Below are 16900 nucleotides of genomic sequence, written 5' to 3'. Positions count from 1 at the left end.
TAGAGATTGCAAAACTTTTACCCCCCTCCCCAGATTCAACAGTAAATGTTCAAAGTAAATTAAAGAAAAAATTCAAACTTTTATTCAGTAATTTATTATTATATTGAATGCAAGTTAATCTAAGGTTTTTTTTTTTCTTATACACTTTAATAATATTAAAATATAGTTACTTCTGGGGTTGAGTTATATTCAAAAAATGTAATCATTTTAATTTGCTTTAATTTATAACTGAACAAGTACCCATCTCTCTCTAAGCTAACTATGTATTTCTCTCGCTCCTCTCACTATGTTGATTCAACCACTAACATTTGTAAGCATTTAAAAGCGCAAGTTTCTTTTCAGCATAAAGATTTAATGTACATAAGTGTATGTGTACATGCTGGAAACACATATGTAAATTAAATGGCAAAATAAGTTTCTTTACTTCTTTATAGAAATAAAGAATAACCATATAACCATTAAAAAGACTTGTTTTTAGTCATTCAAGAAGAATATCTTCATAGATATGTCACAATTTTATGAATTTTAGAATGATATTAAATAGGAACAAATAGTGGTAATCATTACTGATATCGAAGTGGCACTCACCCTAGGCAGGTTGGCCAGTTTTCTCCAAAGGAGGAAATTTCATGGGAGTATAAAATTCACAAGCGATCCCCAGTCACATGTATATCTCCATCAGGGGAGATGATGAGGACAATAGGTTTTTACAGCTCTTACAGGGAGGTGTCAACATTCTCCTATACACACAACCTGGTATTCCCTAGTACTGACCAGGCTCAATGTGGCTTAACTTTACTGATATAATGAGAATCAGTGTGGCAACATGATTATGCCATATTTGGCAGTAATTGTTACCCATTGAGTCACAGGTATGTCTACTATGCTTATAATCCTCTAAAATAAAAGAAAAAAAAGGATGAAATGTTTTTACTAAAGAATAAACATAATTGTAAGTCATTCTTCTATTTCACATCTCTTGTCAGCATTTATCTCTTTCAAGGAAGATAACCATAGGTATATTGAATACTATTATTAATAAGGTATCTATTTTATCAGACCTTTGTTGGAATGAGGTAGGTTTAGTTTGATCATCTTGCCAAGCATTACATTCTCCTTGGGGGGAGGGTTGTTGCAGACTGTCTGATATGCCCATACAGGAGTATGCCAACTGGTCTGTTAGTGGTTATTTTTGTACCTGCATGGGAAGCTGGCTTTATCCACATTAATTAGCATTGTAGCACATTTTGCGACTGTGGAAATCTTATAAATAAGTAAGGTATTTATTTGTAAATAATCATCTCATGAAATTATTTAACCAAAATATGAAATTATGAATAAATCAAGTTTCAAAATGTTATTTAAAAAATAACACCAGCATAAACTGCTTTTAATTTCTTATTTTAAATTTTAACAGTTAAAAAACAGCAAAGTATTTATGTAGTTTAAGTTTCAAAATTTTACAAGTTATTGGTTTTATTGCAAAACTGATTTTTTTTTTTTAAATTATCTTTCCTAAAGTGTAAACATTTCACACAGGAAACTTCTTTAGAGAAAAGTGTATGTATTATGATATTTGTAACTGTCTTAGAAGAACAAAAACAAAAAACCAAGCTACGCACACACAATCTGTTGTGCTAGTCACCCTGAGTATGTTGAGTTGGCTCCGTTTAAGAAATTTTCTAAAGAATATTTAATTAACAAGCGGTTCTCAATAAAATATATAAAAGAAACCAATAATATGACTTTTTGGTATTCACCCAGCGTTGATAAGATAAGGATATTATAAAAGTAAAAAAAACTTATTTTTCGTTAGGCAAGACCGATGTCTTAATAGGTATGTCACAGTTAATGAATTTTTCAATTAGTTCCAGATGATTATCTAAGTAAACATATCTTAAATAAAATGTCTTGAAAAATGAAAAATAAATAAATAAAAAAACAGTTTTGCGGTATTTAATGTAGCTTAAAACAAAATAAGAGATCTAAATATCGAACCTTCTAAATCTCCACAGAAGGTCAACAGAAACAAAATAGCAACTAAAATTGATGTCAAGGAAAGACATGGACTTATTTGTTCATTGCAGATAAATTTGACTTTCAAAAGAAATTTTGCATCTATTCGGATGCCAAAAGAGAATTCATGGAGCAAAAGAACAGATCAGCACTGAGAAGTTATTTCTTGTCATGAGATGAAATACAAACTTTGTGTTTGTTATTTGTATTTTTGTAACCACACATGAGTAAAAATATTTTTTTAACAGGATTAAATTTTTGGTTCTATTTGCATTGTTATTTTGCATTATTGTAAACATGGTTTGTTATCGAGTGTTCATAATATTTTGTAGAGAAATTATAAATGAATTGGAATTGCTGTAAAAGGAATGAGAAATGTAGAAAATTGTAATTATTATTGAGAAATTGTAATTATTATCGAGAAATTGTAATTATTATCGAGAAATTGTAATTATTATCGAGAAATTGTAGGGGAATTGGAACTGTTGTAAGGGAATTGGAATTGTTGAGAAACTAGAATTTTTGAGAAATTGTTGTAGAGAAATTTATATAGAAATGCTGCCGGTAGATGTCAAGTGAATAATGGCAATATTTTGTTGGAACAACATAAGACTAAGAAAAAAGTATTGGCAAAAAAATAAATGTCTGGTGATGTAAAAATTTTCACAGATTTTTTGAATGACAAAAAGATGAGTTGATCTACAGAAGAGACAATAGTGTAGAGGAAAGAGGGTTGGCAGATTTTGCTGCTCCACCTCTCATACCTACTTGACAAAGGTGATTTGCGTTTGAGTGGTAAAGTTCCCTTTTCCTTCCGTCGCAGCATAGGACTTTGAGTAATGCGCCGTTCCATTACTTTTTGCTTCAGAGCAGAGCGCACTTTTAGAATATTGGGTTCCGAAGCTGAAAACAAGAACATGACAACATCGTTACAAAGCTTGCTCTGCTGCAAGCGACACCTGTTGTTTGCACTGCCATCTGGTGGTGTGGAATGAAAAACTCAAGCCAACATATGACAGACAAAACAGACAGGCAAAAAGGGATAGAGACAGAGAAACAAAACATATCATTTAAAATTGTCCAATCACAAAAGAGTAGGAAAAATATTGCTTTAGGTTTTTCTGCTTTTGTTTTGCTTTTTGTTTTTTTAGCTGCAAAAGAAAAAATATTTTTTTAGTTTAAAAATCAGGTTTTAAATCAAGGATGCTCAATGACAGTGCTGTATGAAATTTTAATTGATGTTAGGGATCTAGCAGTGCTAAAGAGTGTCCACATATATAGAGGTGCTTACAGAGTGCAAAAGGAGTCGGGTAGAGCCAGGAAAAAGAATCTGTATATAGGAGCATTGGTGAACAATAATAGATATACAGCAGTGTTAAGGGCAGAGGAGGATTCACAGGTATACAGGAACCTAAAGAATCAGGGGGGGGTCTAAGTTTTTCTTCAGAAAAAAGTATTTACTCACAAAAAAAAACCAAACAAACAATTGAAAGAAGTGTCCATCTTATCCTACTTGCCAATTTGAAAAGCTCAAAATTTTTTTTTTTTTATCTATCTTTTTCTCTTCATTTATTTGTAATATCGTTTGCTGTTATAATAATAAATCAAAGCCAAATAGTATATCACTACTTGATTCAAACTAAACTATTTTTCTTTTTTCCTTCCATTATGTTGTTGGCACAAATACATTTTGCTCCAGATTTCTCTGAAAATACTTATTCTGTTAAGAAGCTGTTATGTTATGTTATGGTGAAGATATTTCCCCTTATTTGCCGAAGAAGATCAAAGGGAAGTTATCATTGGCAACTATACGGATTTATATCCCTTAAATTCAGATTCCATGACAAGGCATCACATAAGTCATGACCCTGGCCTCTTTTTTTAGTGGTGTGTGGGTGTTACCTCTTTGTATGGGGTTACAGTAAGTGAATTTGTGATCCAACAACAGGGTGAGTGTGATTTTAATATAGGGAAGTGCAAGTATATGCTTTAATCAGAAACCAAATGTTCAGGGGAGGGGGAATGTTTAAGAATCACTGCTTTAAATTGAATGTAATTTTATGTATAAAACGATTCCTGTATAAGCAGCACGTTTTTTAAAGACATTTATTCTTACTCCCCTAATCAGATTGAGTGCTGTTTTTTTTTTTTTTAAATAGATTACAGCAAAGTATGTTAGTTTATTGGCAATAACATGGTAGCAACAATAAATGGAAATTGGCCATAAGAATCAGAATTTCACATGCAGCTTAAATGCTATTTATGCCTAACTTTTCCAATCCAGCTGATATATGTACAATAATAATAATGAAAAACTGTATTTAACCTAACACTCTACTGCAGTTTCATGTCATTATTTATCAGTTATATACTGTGCTTATTAGAGACTACTTTTTTTTTTTTTACGGGGTGGGGTGGGGGTGGGGTCCACCACTTATTAAGGCCCAGAGGCCACTCGAGGATAAGGGTTAATAGGTATACATTAGTCATTGTGATTTTAGTGTAGTAAACATTAGTGGGAATTTTATAACTTGGATTACTTAGGGGGATGGTTAGGTACACTTCTGATGATCAGTAATACCGTGAAACTGCAGTAAACTGTTAAGCTAAGTAAAATTTATTATCATTTATAACTTATTCAATAGGATATTGATTTCTTTCTTTGTCCAAAATTGTCTTAATTCAATTCTGTTCAGATTTTAAGTTTATATATATCTACTATTATTTAAAAGGAACTGTGTGTCTGGGAGTTTGTTCCCTGGGGACTTAGAAATGTTCGCTCCCATGAATTTGATTTTTATGAAATCTCACACAAAGATACTTTATGTGCCTGGCAGAGTTCTTAGAATGTGTTTGTAAGTATTAATAATCGAAATAATCCGATGAAAAAAGGAACAGGTGATTTTGACAAAAGTTAACACCTTACACAACCTAACATAACAAGTGCATTTGAAAAGTTTTATTACCACACAAGCTGAAAGGCTCGACATATAAAATCAACAGTAGGTTCTTTGATATGACAGGGACGTGTTCGAAATGAATGTTTCTGTTTAGAGCACAATTGAAGTAGGATACTTGACTTTTTCATTTAAAACTTTAATTCAAGTCATTATATATTAAAAAATAATTTTATAAAATCAAAAGTAGGTTCTCTACAGTGCAATGTAGACTACAATGTATTGTGAACAAAGTCACTGTGAGAGGTATGGGTGTTTTCTCCTAGTGCACGATGATAGGTCCCCAACTAGAACAGGAAATCAATCGATTTGATTGAAAAATGGGTGATTTCGCCGATTTCGATGATCATCATTCAATGCCGGGCAACGCTGGATCATCTTGCTTGTACACACACGCACACACATATATATATTGATGTATATTTCAAGAGTTCAAATGCATTAATTACTAGCTGGTTTTCTCAACTTGTTTTTGGTTTGCAAAGTAAGGATTAAAACAAAGAGAAATGTGGTATTTTGGGGAGAGTGTAGAGTTTAAGGTATTTTGAAACAAGTGATGATTATCAACCCCATGAATAAAGATTTGTTGTCAAAATTGTATGACCATCCCCTTGTTTCTTCCAAAACGATTAGAGCTTCATGAAAAATTATGTGTTACTTGTTCAACAACGTAAATGTCTTGTTTCTTAACTAAATTAAATCGCTTCCACAAAGTTTCACAATTTAAAAACAAAATTTTTGATATTAACAGACGTTTCATTTCGAAGTTCTTGTAAACACAAGATAAAATCTTTTGCATTTATTCACATAAATTGATAAATATTAAGATTTTGGTAATTCTGATATAACTTTATCTTTTAAATAAGGAATAAATGGATAAAAAAAAGAAATTCACACACACACACACACACACACACACACACACACACACAATAAAATACTTTGGAATATGGTGTATTATTGATTTAAATAATAGTAAGTGGTTTTCCTGATAATATAGTGATAAATAAAAAATAAAATAAAAAAATTCGCATTTAGATGATTTCAAATATTTGAACTATGCTCTGGGAATAAATATTCAATCAGTTCACATTTTTTAAAATAAAATTACATTTAAGATACAAAATGTATATGATTTTCTTCAGCAGCATATGATGTAATTGATAAATCTTATTATGCTGAAAGAAAATCATATACATTCTATATCTTCACTTTCATGTAATTTTAATAATAAAAAATGTTTTTTTTGTTTTTTTTTGAAATGTGCATGTAATATGACATTATTGAATATTTATTCCCAGAACAGTTAAAATATTTTAAACCATAATGTTTTTCAACTTTTTAAGTAGACACTATTAATATATAAAATCTGACATAAACAATTGGTTAAGCTTATGTTAAACTGTAGCTTTGAAGCATATTCAAGATTTTTTTTTAAAAAGGCATGTATAAAAATCTCTGCTTGAGTAAGTCTCGAATTATTTTAGTTCAATAACTTTTCCTACATCATATATATAACACATATGCATGCAAGGTTTCACACTACATAAAGCACATAAATTCCTCTACAAGGAAACAACATTTTCGCACAACTGTATTATTTGCATCATAAATTAATATATACAATATTATATCTACCTTTCATATCGAGAGGATGACAGACTTACCTATATCTATCATGGTAAAAGTCTACTTGATGACGGTTTTTGGTTTTGAAATCGGAAATTGACAGTGTTTATTAGAATACAGTCCCATCATTTTTAGCTGCTTAGAATTTAGCAGATTAAAATATAATTTCTTCAGAAATATTCTGTATTGGATACATTATTACTATGTTTAATATATTTGAATTTCATAAATATAAACTATTTAAAAAGTATTTTTTAAACAAAAAACAACTCCAATCATAAGAAAATTTATTTGATTATTTATAATAATAAAAACAAAATCCCAATTATGAAAAACAGTTTAATTTTCTAATTAAAAACAGGTGGTGAAAACACTGAATTACCTCCCCTATCCTGAAAAAAAAAAAAAAAAAAAATCTTAACTAAAATCTAATGGATAGCAGTTTTCTGAGAAACACATTGAATTCAAAACTGGAAGTGATCATCAAGTAGACTATCTCTCTTTTATCTCTACCACTTTTAATCAACACTAGATGAAGTTGGTTTTAAATTTTGTATCAAAACTTTTCATATTGAGGTATCATGCACTTGAGACAGCAAAGTCTAAATTGATGCTCTCATCTCTTTTTTTATTCAGTTAAAAATGATCATGAAGGACATAGCATATATTGATTGAATTATCTCATGAAGGACATAGCATATATTGATTGAATTATCTCCTCTTTGCAGATTGGCTGTTAGTAGTTTCTAAAGCAAGATGGCTCTAGCAGTCAATTTGCATAAGAAGGAATATCAATTAGTACTCTGTCTTTTGATTGAAGAGTAATTTTGATTATACAAGTTGGAACAGGAAGGACTGACAGTATAGTCACATTTAGATTGGACAAAAAAATTTCAATGAATTTTACTAGAAAGTATTTTAGTAACAGATGTAAGTAATCAATAATAACACCTGAATTGGAGATGATTTTCCCAGGTGTATATTCGTGTGTGCGGAGAAAAGGCAGCGAACAAAGCAATCTTTTTTTTTAGTAAAAGAGAAAGTGTACTTGATCCCAGCTTCTGGTTTTGAAAACCGAAATGGACAAGCAATGTTTATCAAAAACAGTCTCTCAACATTTTTGACCACTTAGATTTTAGCAAAATTTTATAAATTCTATTTATAGATAATATTAAATAAACTATTAAAAAATACTAGCGAGACCTGTTGAAATTTCACAGCAGCATTTTTCATATGTAATATATTGCTGCCAGGCATTCTGTGGACGTTCAGCATAAATGGAAATCCTACGATATTATTGTAGTCCTTTTGTTAAAACTATAAAAGTATTTAAGTAATCTGGTTAATATAGTGTCAGAAGATACCTGGCTATTACGGTTTCTCTCCAATATCCTTATGGGAGTGTGACATATTTCCATTTTATGGATGCCAAGTGCGATTGGAAACCCCACAATATCATTATACCATCTAAAGAACAGATACTACCCTTGGATCCTAACCAGAACACCAAGAAGATATATTTTAGTTTCACATATGACCCAAAAGCGACATTATTTTTTTTTTTATTATAAATTTAATTTAATTTTTTTTATTTTTATTATAAATTTAATTTAATTTTTTTTTTTTTACATTGCATCTTCAGTGATCGGGAGATCCTATTTATTAAAAAATGAGGATAGAAGGTGATAACATACTTCGAACATTAAATTAATATAGAGATACACTAATTTAATATTTGTAGTATGTTATCACCTATCCTTCTGTCCAATAAATAAGATCTTCTGATTGAATGATTTATAATCTGGAAACCGTGATACACGTACATATGTTAAAGGTACTACGGTATAAAATAAAAAGTAAAACATTCCAATTATAAAATAAAAATTGATTTGATTATATGTAATCTATAATATAAATCTCACCTGTCTGTTTAAATGTATGTTTGTATGTATGTTTGTATGTCTGTCTAAAACTTTTGACAGAGGCAACAGATTTTCACGAGATTGGTATCATCTATAAGCTCGACCCTTCAGACAACATATTAAAAAATTTGCTAAAAACGTTAATTCATTCACTTGGACACTTTTCTACAAGGAGGGGTCGCTTTTTCCGAAAGTCATCTCTCTTTTCGATTGACTAGCCTTAATTTAAACCTTTGCCACTTTGGGTTTGCCGATGGATGCAATGGCAAAGACGTTATGTTTTTTTTTTTTTTTCACATTCTTTTCCTCCTTTGCAGTATGGGTTCGCGCTTGCCTACCTACTTCTATTTTTTTTTTTCTTGCTCAACACCCACCTCCAAACACCCAGGCAGCGCCGGGCACCCAGGCTAGTAAAAATATAAAAATTTCCAATCATAAAAGTCAGTTTGATTTTCTGATACGAATAATTAAAAAAATAGTGAAAAGAAATTATTGCTCCCATTCCCAAAATCCAATTTAAAATATATAATGGTTAACAGTTTTTTTTATAAAAACTGCTCGTCTATTTTCAATTTTTAAACTGAAAGCTTAAGTAGACATTAAGTAGACTATTTATCTTTTCCCCCTTTTCCCCTGAACAATTCCAATCAGTTTCAACTAAATATGAACATTAAGAGAAGGACACTCAAGTACATATGTGGAGGAGGGGGACAAGAGGTCATTCTTTGATGAATGAAGTCATAACCCTCCCCCCTCCCTTGATGAATCCTTTAAAGTTTAAGCCTTCATAGCAAGATTATTCGGTTTTTAGAGAGAACTGTCATAAGAGGGAAAGGATGGCATGACAAGATAGAGGAAAAGGAAAAGAGGAAGAAATATATAAAACAAAAAGTAAGAGAAGTAAAAATTCAGCCAAATAGTGTTGAAAAAATAAGGAGGTAAAGCTCTAGCAACTTGACAAAAATCAGTTTTGTCTTATTTAAAATTAAAAAAAAAAAATGAGAAGCTTTAATAATTTATGTGGATATCTGCCTTTTCTAAAACAACAAAAAAAGAAACTAATAAATTTTTCTGAAAATGTTGATAATCACGTTTAAAAGTACTGGAAAAAGATCACGGAGTTGCTTCCACTGGACACCGGTACAACTTTGAATCTCTATTGCTAACAACTGAACAGATTAGAAGTGAAGGTAAAGTTATTTATTTCTATCCCATGTCAGAAAGGGTCGGAATTTCTATCCCATGTCGACAAGGGTCGGAATCATAACAAGTGTTGTATATTCATTGAACAAATTCAGCACACATTTTTAATTTTAGCACAACTGACTATATAAAGTTTCTATATGAGACTTTGAAAGTCGAACCTAAATAGCATTTAAACTGACAAATCCTATTTTTCTTCTGACTAACCAATTTCCATTTGTTATTTTTATACCAAGTTATTGGTAATATAACATATTTTGCTACAGTTTATTAAAAAAAACAAACTTATACAATGTGACTTTGATGACTAACAATAGGTAATCATTTATTGATGCAATATACAAAAAAAAAAAAAAAAAAACAATTTGTATTGAATTCATCTCCATTGAAAGAAAGATCTAGAAATCACTACTCAGAAAGAGAAGCCATCTTGCTTTTTAAACAAGCAATTCAATGCAAGGTTTTTTTTTTTTTTGTTGGAGTTTTCTTTACTGCATCACTATGCATTTTATTCTGACAGGAAAGCTTTTTAGTTTTCTGAGAAGTCCCCAGAAGAAAAATCTGGGATTAACGTACAAATATCAACGGTTCTTCTGTTAACAAAATTGTCCCGTAATCATATCAAAGTTTTTCTGTTTTGAAAAAAAAAAAATGATGAGTAAGGTGAATAATCTTAGTCATTGGAATATAGCAAAATACTTTTATATATTAGCAGGCTACCCAGTATTGCCTGGTCATAAGATATGCTTAAATATGATATTTTAATTCATGCAGATTACGGATTTATTATAATATTCTATCGATTATTATGTTGAACCTAATATATATTTAGTATTGAAATCAAAACTAAAAACATATATACATATATATATATATATATATATATATATATATATATATATATATGACGGGTGCTATCAGCTAGACTTGAAACCAAAACATACAACTCTCCACCCTCATTTCTTAACCCCTGAGCCACGGCCATATGCTTATATATAAATTCGTGTGTCATCCTTTTTTTAAAAGATGGAATCGCCAGACCATTGAAAACAATATTCAAGCAAGAGTGGACAGTCCACAGAGTTTTAATATATAAAATGTTAATAATTCCACGTATGCTTCTAGAATAGTAATTTCAAGGTTATGAGGGGGTTTTGAAGCATGAAAACAATGGCTTTTTTTTTTGTATTTAATATTTTATTTTAATATTTCAAGTGGTCCTCTACTCTTGTTTACAGAGACGTTTTTGTGAACAAGAGTGGAACACCGCTTGAAATATAAAAAATAAAATTAAATACAAAAAACATTGTTTTCATGCTTCAAAAACTCTCAAACTTGAAATCATATATATATATACATTATATATATATATATATATATATATATATATATATATATATATATACATACACACAGGATGCAGCATAACTAACACCCTTTTAATTTTAAGGTATAAATGATTAAAATTAATTAAATAAAAAAAAAAAAAAGTATTACTGCCACAGCTTTGCATATATACTAGAAGAATAGCTATCCCAGGATAAGTGAAATTCTCTGAACGGAACAGTTTTGCATGACTTTTGCGTCCCCTTATGAAGATTCCAATCAAGATGTAATGATACTAAACCATATATTCAGAATGCTTATTCTAATTTTTCATGATTTTGATTTTAGAAAATTAAAATTTAAGTGTTTAAAATTAAGAGGTCTTAAGAAATTAAAATTCAGGGAATCTTGCTTGATTAGTATCGAAACAACTCTGGATCAAATTTAATTCAAATCTTGAAACATTTGAATTTTGAAATGGAGAGTTGTGCCGATATTGTGCCTCCAAAAAGCCCTTTAAAATAATCCAAAGAAATAGAGATTTATAGAATAGTTATTATTTGATGTTTAATAACCATTGTTAAAATTTCACAAAAAACAGACGTACCTGAATTTTTAAATAGTTTCCACCTGCCTCGCCTCTTTACACCATTTGCATGAAATAAACTACTCAATATAACCCATATATGGACCCTTTACACTGTGCAGCTGTATCCCAAAATTAATAATGATCGATTTATAAGTTTAGAAGGGAATCCTTTACATAGTAAAATGTAGAACACCATATAAGATTTTGTTATTGGCATTTTTTAGTGATATTAACAACTTCGAAATGCTGTTGTTTTTATTTTTTTCCGCTACCTTAGCGGTTTTTTATTTTTTTATTTTTTATTTTTTTAAGAACTATAAGCTCTTATTGTTATTCATATGAATTGATCGCCCTTATTTTTTATGGGACATATTTATTTATTTTTATAAAATATTTTTTTAGGTATACTTTTATGCACATAAAAAAATATTATATATATATATATATATATATATATATATAGGTGCACACACACAAAGGATCAGCCATAAAATTAAATCTAATTGACCTATCTTCTGGACGATCATTGATATAATTATACCTGTTGATAAAGAACATTTTCTTTTAAAGAAATGAAAAAATAAAAAAGACAACATTAATACCAAAACTAAAACAAAGATCCCAAATATCTATTGTTTTCATTCACTACAAATGAGAAAATGCGAGATCAGCCAACTACAATTTCACGAAGCCCAATGAAAAAACAAAAGTGCATATTCTAAAGATGAGTCCATTAAATTTGTGTCAGAAAAATGCTATTTCAAACTTAAGCATGACAGACCAACAAAAATGCTATAAATTTAAACCTGATATTATAAGATATGTTTGGACTAGGATCAAAGTGTGCTATCAGTTCTGTCCTCAGATACAAAGAAGAGAAAAGTTCTCCTAGACTAAGGCAATTTTTATTTTTGTCCCAATCCAAAAGTATATAAACGTTTCAATAGATATCAAGCAGTATGTCGAATCATGGCGGTGTTAATCCCTCTACAGCCGATGCCAAAAGCTTCTGAACAATTTTCTTGTATCCCATTTCTTAGAAAGGTGCCATAAGGTGCGATACAATCAACTGATTACAAGTATCACCACTTCTGTTCTCCACAGCACCTTTCACACTGAAGCGACATTACTAGTCTTTCTCTACTCTTTTGTTATTTTCATGGAAGCTACTCGATTGAGCTCCAATCTTTGGTTCCTACTTGTAAGACATTCACAGCAAGAAATCACAACTAAAAAGAAATTTCCTTTCTTTTTCAGTGTGCCTAGTGTCACAGAGAATTTCCATTAACAGAGTTTCTTTCCAAGAACTTCCCAGCTATACAATACATTATCATGGGATGCCTTCCTACAAACTACAACATGGTTACCTTCAAATCCAATGGCAACTTGTCATAAACAGTCTCAATAACAAGTTTGTTTATTTCGTTCATTATTTTCAATCCTCTCATAATATTCTTCATTACCGAACAATTCATTCATCTCATTAACTCTTATTTTTGAGTATGATGCCTCCATTCAGACTCAAGAGACGATGGATACTCCCTGTAAGGGTAGTTCTGCATGTAATTGTGAGGCAAGGGTTGTACAATCCCCAACCACACCTGTGTCAAAATATAGTCTAGTGGTAAATAGAAATGCTACAGACAACTGGAAATAATGCAGAGATAAGGCGAAAGCAAAAAACTCCTGGAATGGTTACCCATTTTAGTACTCGCTATGCTCAACGTTACTTAACTTCGGTGATCTAATGGGAACAGGTATGTCAACGTGAATTATGCCATATCTTTGAGTAGCTCTTGGCTTTAATAAGTAGTTAGTCATATAAAAAATAAAAAAAAAGACATGGTTTGGTCACAGCATCAACATATATCTCCCACATATGCTTAAGTATTGAATTGATTGCATTAATCATACAACACAGAAAAGAATTTGAAGTAGAAGTTGCAGTTTAACTAATAAAGAAACATAATAATGTAAGGTCCTTCTAGATAAGGGTGTTAGAGCCATCATATCTATGTTGAAGATATCCGTCAGCAAATGCAAAATGAATAGTTAAGATGAAATAAAGTCTACTTTAAGATTTGTGTTGTGCTTCTTCGTGTCTTTACCAGTCAACCCAAAAGCGAAGAAATATGCAGAAAATATTATGATCTCTTGACCTGACAAGTGAACAAAATCCATATAAATTAAAGGGATTTATAAAACAACTGGAGAAATGTTTTGGTTTGTTTTATGACATATCAACCTCTGATGAGTTACTTAATGCAGAAAGAAGTTGTCAAATATAATTCTATAGGTAGGACAATTATTTTATACTAGTAACGCCTGTGGAAATGCCACAGTAGTATCTTTCATATGCTGTGGACATTCAACATGAATGGAGACCCCCTGGTTATCATGGTTTATTTCCAAATTTCCATTGTATGGATTCCTGGCACGATTGGAAATCCAACAATATCATTATACCATCTAAAGCACAGATACTACCCTTGGATCCTGACCAGAAGACCAAAAAGATATATTTTAGTTTCACGTATGGCCTAAAAGCAACATTATTTTTATTTTATTTATTTTTAATTTTTTTTACATTGGACTCAGGAATCTCTAAGTAATTTTAAATTTTATTTAATTCATCAGAGTATATTGTTCTTATGGGGACATGTGCTGCAAAAGATAAAGTGCTAAGTAATAATTAGTTCTAAGTGACAGTTTTCTGGGGGTTGAAGGTTCAATCCTCAGTACAGTAGTCCTCACATTCCCTTGCCCGATTTCCTAATTGAAGGTGATTTCCATTAAAATATATACTTCCACACATGCTTAAGCAATCAACTTGCACAAAGAATACAAAACATTTTTTCTTCTAAAAAAATATCTGCTACGTTTACATTCTAGATTCAATATTCTAGGCAGGATGCATCAGATTTCCTGCCCAACAATCAAATAATACAAATAAAAAAACGCCAACTTCTTGTTTTTCAGAGAGGTGAGAAACCAATGGCAAAATGGCCAACATTAATGAATTACCCAACCTGGGAGAAAGAGACAGGAAGTCATTTTTTGTTGAAACAAACCTCATCTACCCTAATCCTAACCTCAACAAGAATCACAATCATGACAAAATTAGCATTTTCAACTTACAGAGAGAACTGTTATAAAATAGAAAAATCATCTTAGAAAAGAAAAAAAGCTGTTTTTCATAAAATAAATTAAAAAAAATCAGAACTTACATCCATGAGTGACTAATGATTTAAAAATCAGAAACACTTTTTTTTCTGGATTCAAAAATAAAGTAGATTTATGCTAAAAAGGTGGAAACTATGATTTATGTAAATTCTGAACGTCTCACCAATTGAATCAACCAAACTTTATTGGAAAAGAGGCAAATTTTGTTTTGAGGTAATCCTATGAACCGTGCATGACAGTGGAGAAAATCTGAGAACTATGAGCAGAATTGTCAATACTATGAAATGATTTAAGACATCCATAATGAAATAGTTTATTGTTGTAAAGAAGCACTAGATGTTATTTGCATGTTTAGTTTAGCTGCATGTTTGCAATGCATGCAAATAGATTTGTTGCAGGAGAAATATTTAGCTAAGAGAAGAGAAACCAACCAAGAAATGGGAAACATGTCTGGAGTTTTTGACCGCCCAGAATTTGATTTTTCCTTAGAAAGGTTATTGTCTCTTTTAAACAGGAGTTCATGCTGAGAGATGAAGCCTTTGAAAAAGTAATGTCACTTCAGATAGAAAGTTCCACATTGTGGTTATGATCCACTTAAGGTTTTCCAAAAATAATGACCACCTAGACATATGACTCTCCAAACAGCTGTTATTTTTAACCTTCATAGATTGGCAGCTGATTATTTCAAGTGTTCTTTTCTGGTTTGGCCCCAGAATATATATATATATATATATATATATATATATATATATATATATATATATATTTCAGCATGTGAGCAGAGTGGGTTGTGTGGGAGATCAATTTTGGCTTCCTGGGTTCTGACAGTTTTCGGTGCCCATAAGAAACAAATGGTCTGTCTGTGATTAATTGGATTTATGTTTTGGTTTGGTCATGCTAATGATTCTTATTTGCAAGTCTGTAGTTTATTAGAAGAAAAGAAGTATCTTTGTAAACTCCAAAGTAAATAAACATCTGTTGCTTGTTTTAAACTGGAGTTTTCATAACTTTATTTGAAGGGAGAATCCTTCTGTTGTAGCACACAATTTACATTGTGACCAGTGTTGGAATTGAGCAATGACTTTGCATCAGCACAACAAGTGATGATCATGGCCTGTGCAGTGAATTCACACAGATGCACGTTCGCATTGTACATTATTGAAGCAAGTGTTTAGTTAGACAGATCCAAGTAGCAACAACCAAGATTAGTGCTGATCTAACATAACACAAGAAACACTACATGCAATGCTTAATGAATAAATCAAATTGCAACTACCTGTCCATATTTAATTAAAAAAAAACAACAAAAAACTAAGGAGTAATGAACAAGAAATACACTTAGATGAAGTGCCAGTTATATATGACCGCCTTCCCTCATCTATAATATAGATTAAAATATAAAAAAAGCTCATAGATAAACCTACAAAAAACAAAAGAACACTAAAAAGAAATAGTCATTTCTTTTGCATCAAAAGAAGGCAAAGTTATCACCCTTGAGTTGAGATTTGCTACAGTTAGGAAGATAAACAAAAACGCATCTTAATCACAGACTTTAATCTTTACGCATCCAAATTTGTTAAAGATTATACTTTGCCTTTGATCATTTTTTGTGGTAATGCATATCATCAAGACATAACAAAAGCTTACCCTAATATGACTGGAAATCATCATCTCTCAGACTTAGGGTTAGTGGCACAGTATCCCCCCCCCTTTTTTTATTATGATTGTTAAGCCTGTAATTAACAACTACCTAAAAAATATTTGATCGCCATTTTTGATTGCTGAATTTGGCTAAGTGAAAATAAAACAAATTCTGAAATAACAAAACTTACAATTTCAAATGTTAAAATCAAGCAGGTTGATAGAAAATTAAATTTTCTACAATTTCGTAAAAATTATGTTATATATTTTGCTTATTTTTGATTTCTTGTCAGTTAATTATACTACACTATTGCCATATTCATATCTTTAAAAAAGGTGCAAATTATTTTACCCATTTTCTAAACTTCATTCTGTTTATTCATTATTTCATCTGTTCTTGCTGGCTAGTGCTTAGTTGATGCAGATCACAATGA

The 16900-nt window shown here is 30.7% G+C and overlaps 1 protein-coding gene across 9 annotated transcripts in view; it reads right to left on the bottom strand.

Annotated features, from left to right (window-relative positions):
* The window catches only part of LOC145263152 (histone deacetylase 5-like), a 506934-nt gene that overhangs the window by 143459 nt on the left and 346575 nt on the right, over window positions 1-16900 (bottom strand). For 6 of the 9 annotated variants that reach the window (XM_080120140.1, XM_080120145.1, XM_080120142.1 and 3 more), the window contains one exon: window positions 2785-2919. The exons of the other annotated variants lie outside the window; for them this stretch is intronic. In XM_080120140.1, the coding sequence (XP_079976266.1) occupies window positions 2785-2919 (135 nt within the window). The remainder of the gene's footprint in view (window positions 1-2784; window positions 2920-16900) is intronic. 9 annotated transcript variants of the gene reach the window in all.

This window comes from Euprymna scolopes, chromosome 38 (genome assembly GCF_053919585.1).
Source record: "Euprymna scolopes isolate OS-2025 chromosome 38, ASM5391958v1, whole genome shotgun sequence".
Taxonomy (NCBI): domain Eukaryota; kingdom Metazoa; phylum Mollusca; class Cephalopoda; order Sepiida; family Sepiolidae; genus Euprymna; species Euprymna scolopes.
Note: the sequence above shows the minus strand (reverse complement) of the source record. Positions and strands in the feature narration are given on the sequence as shown.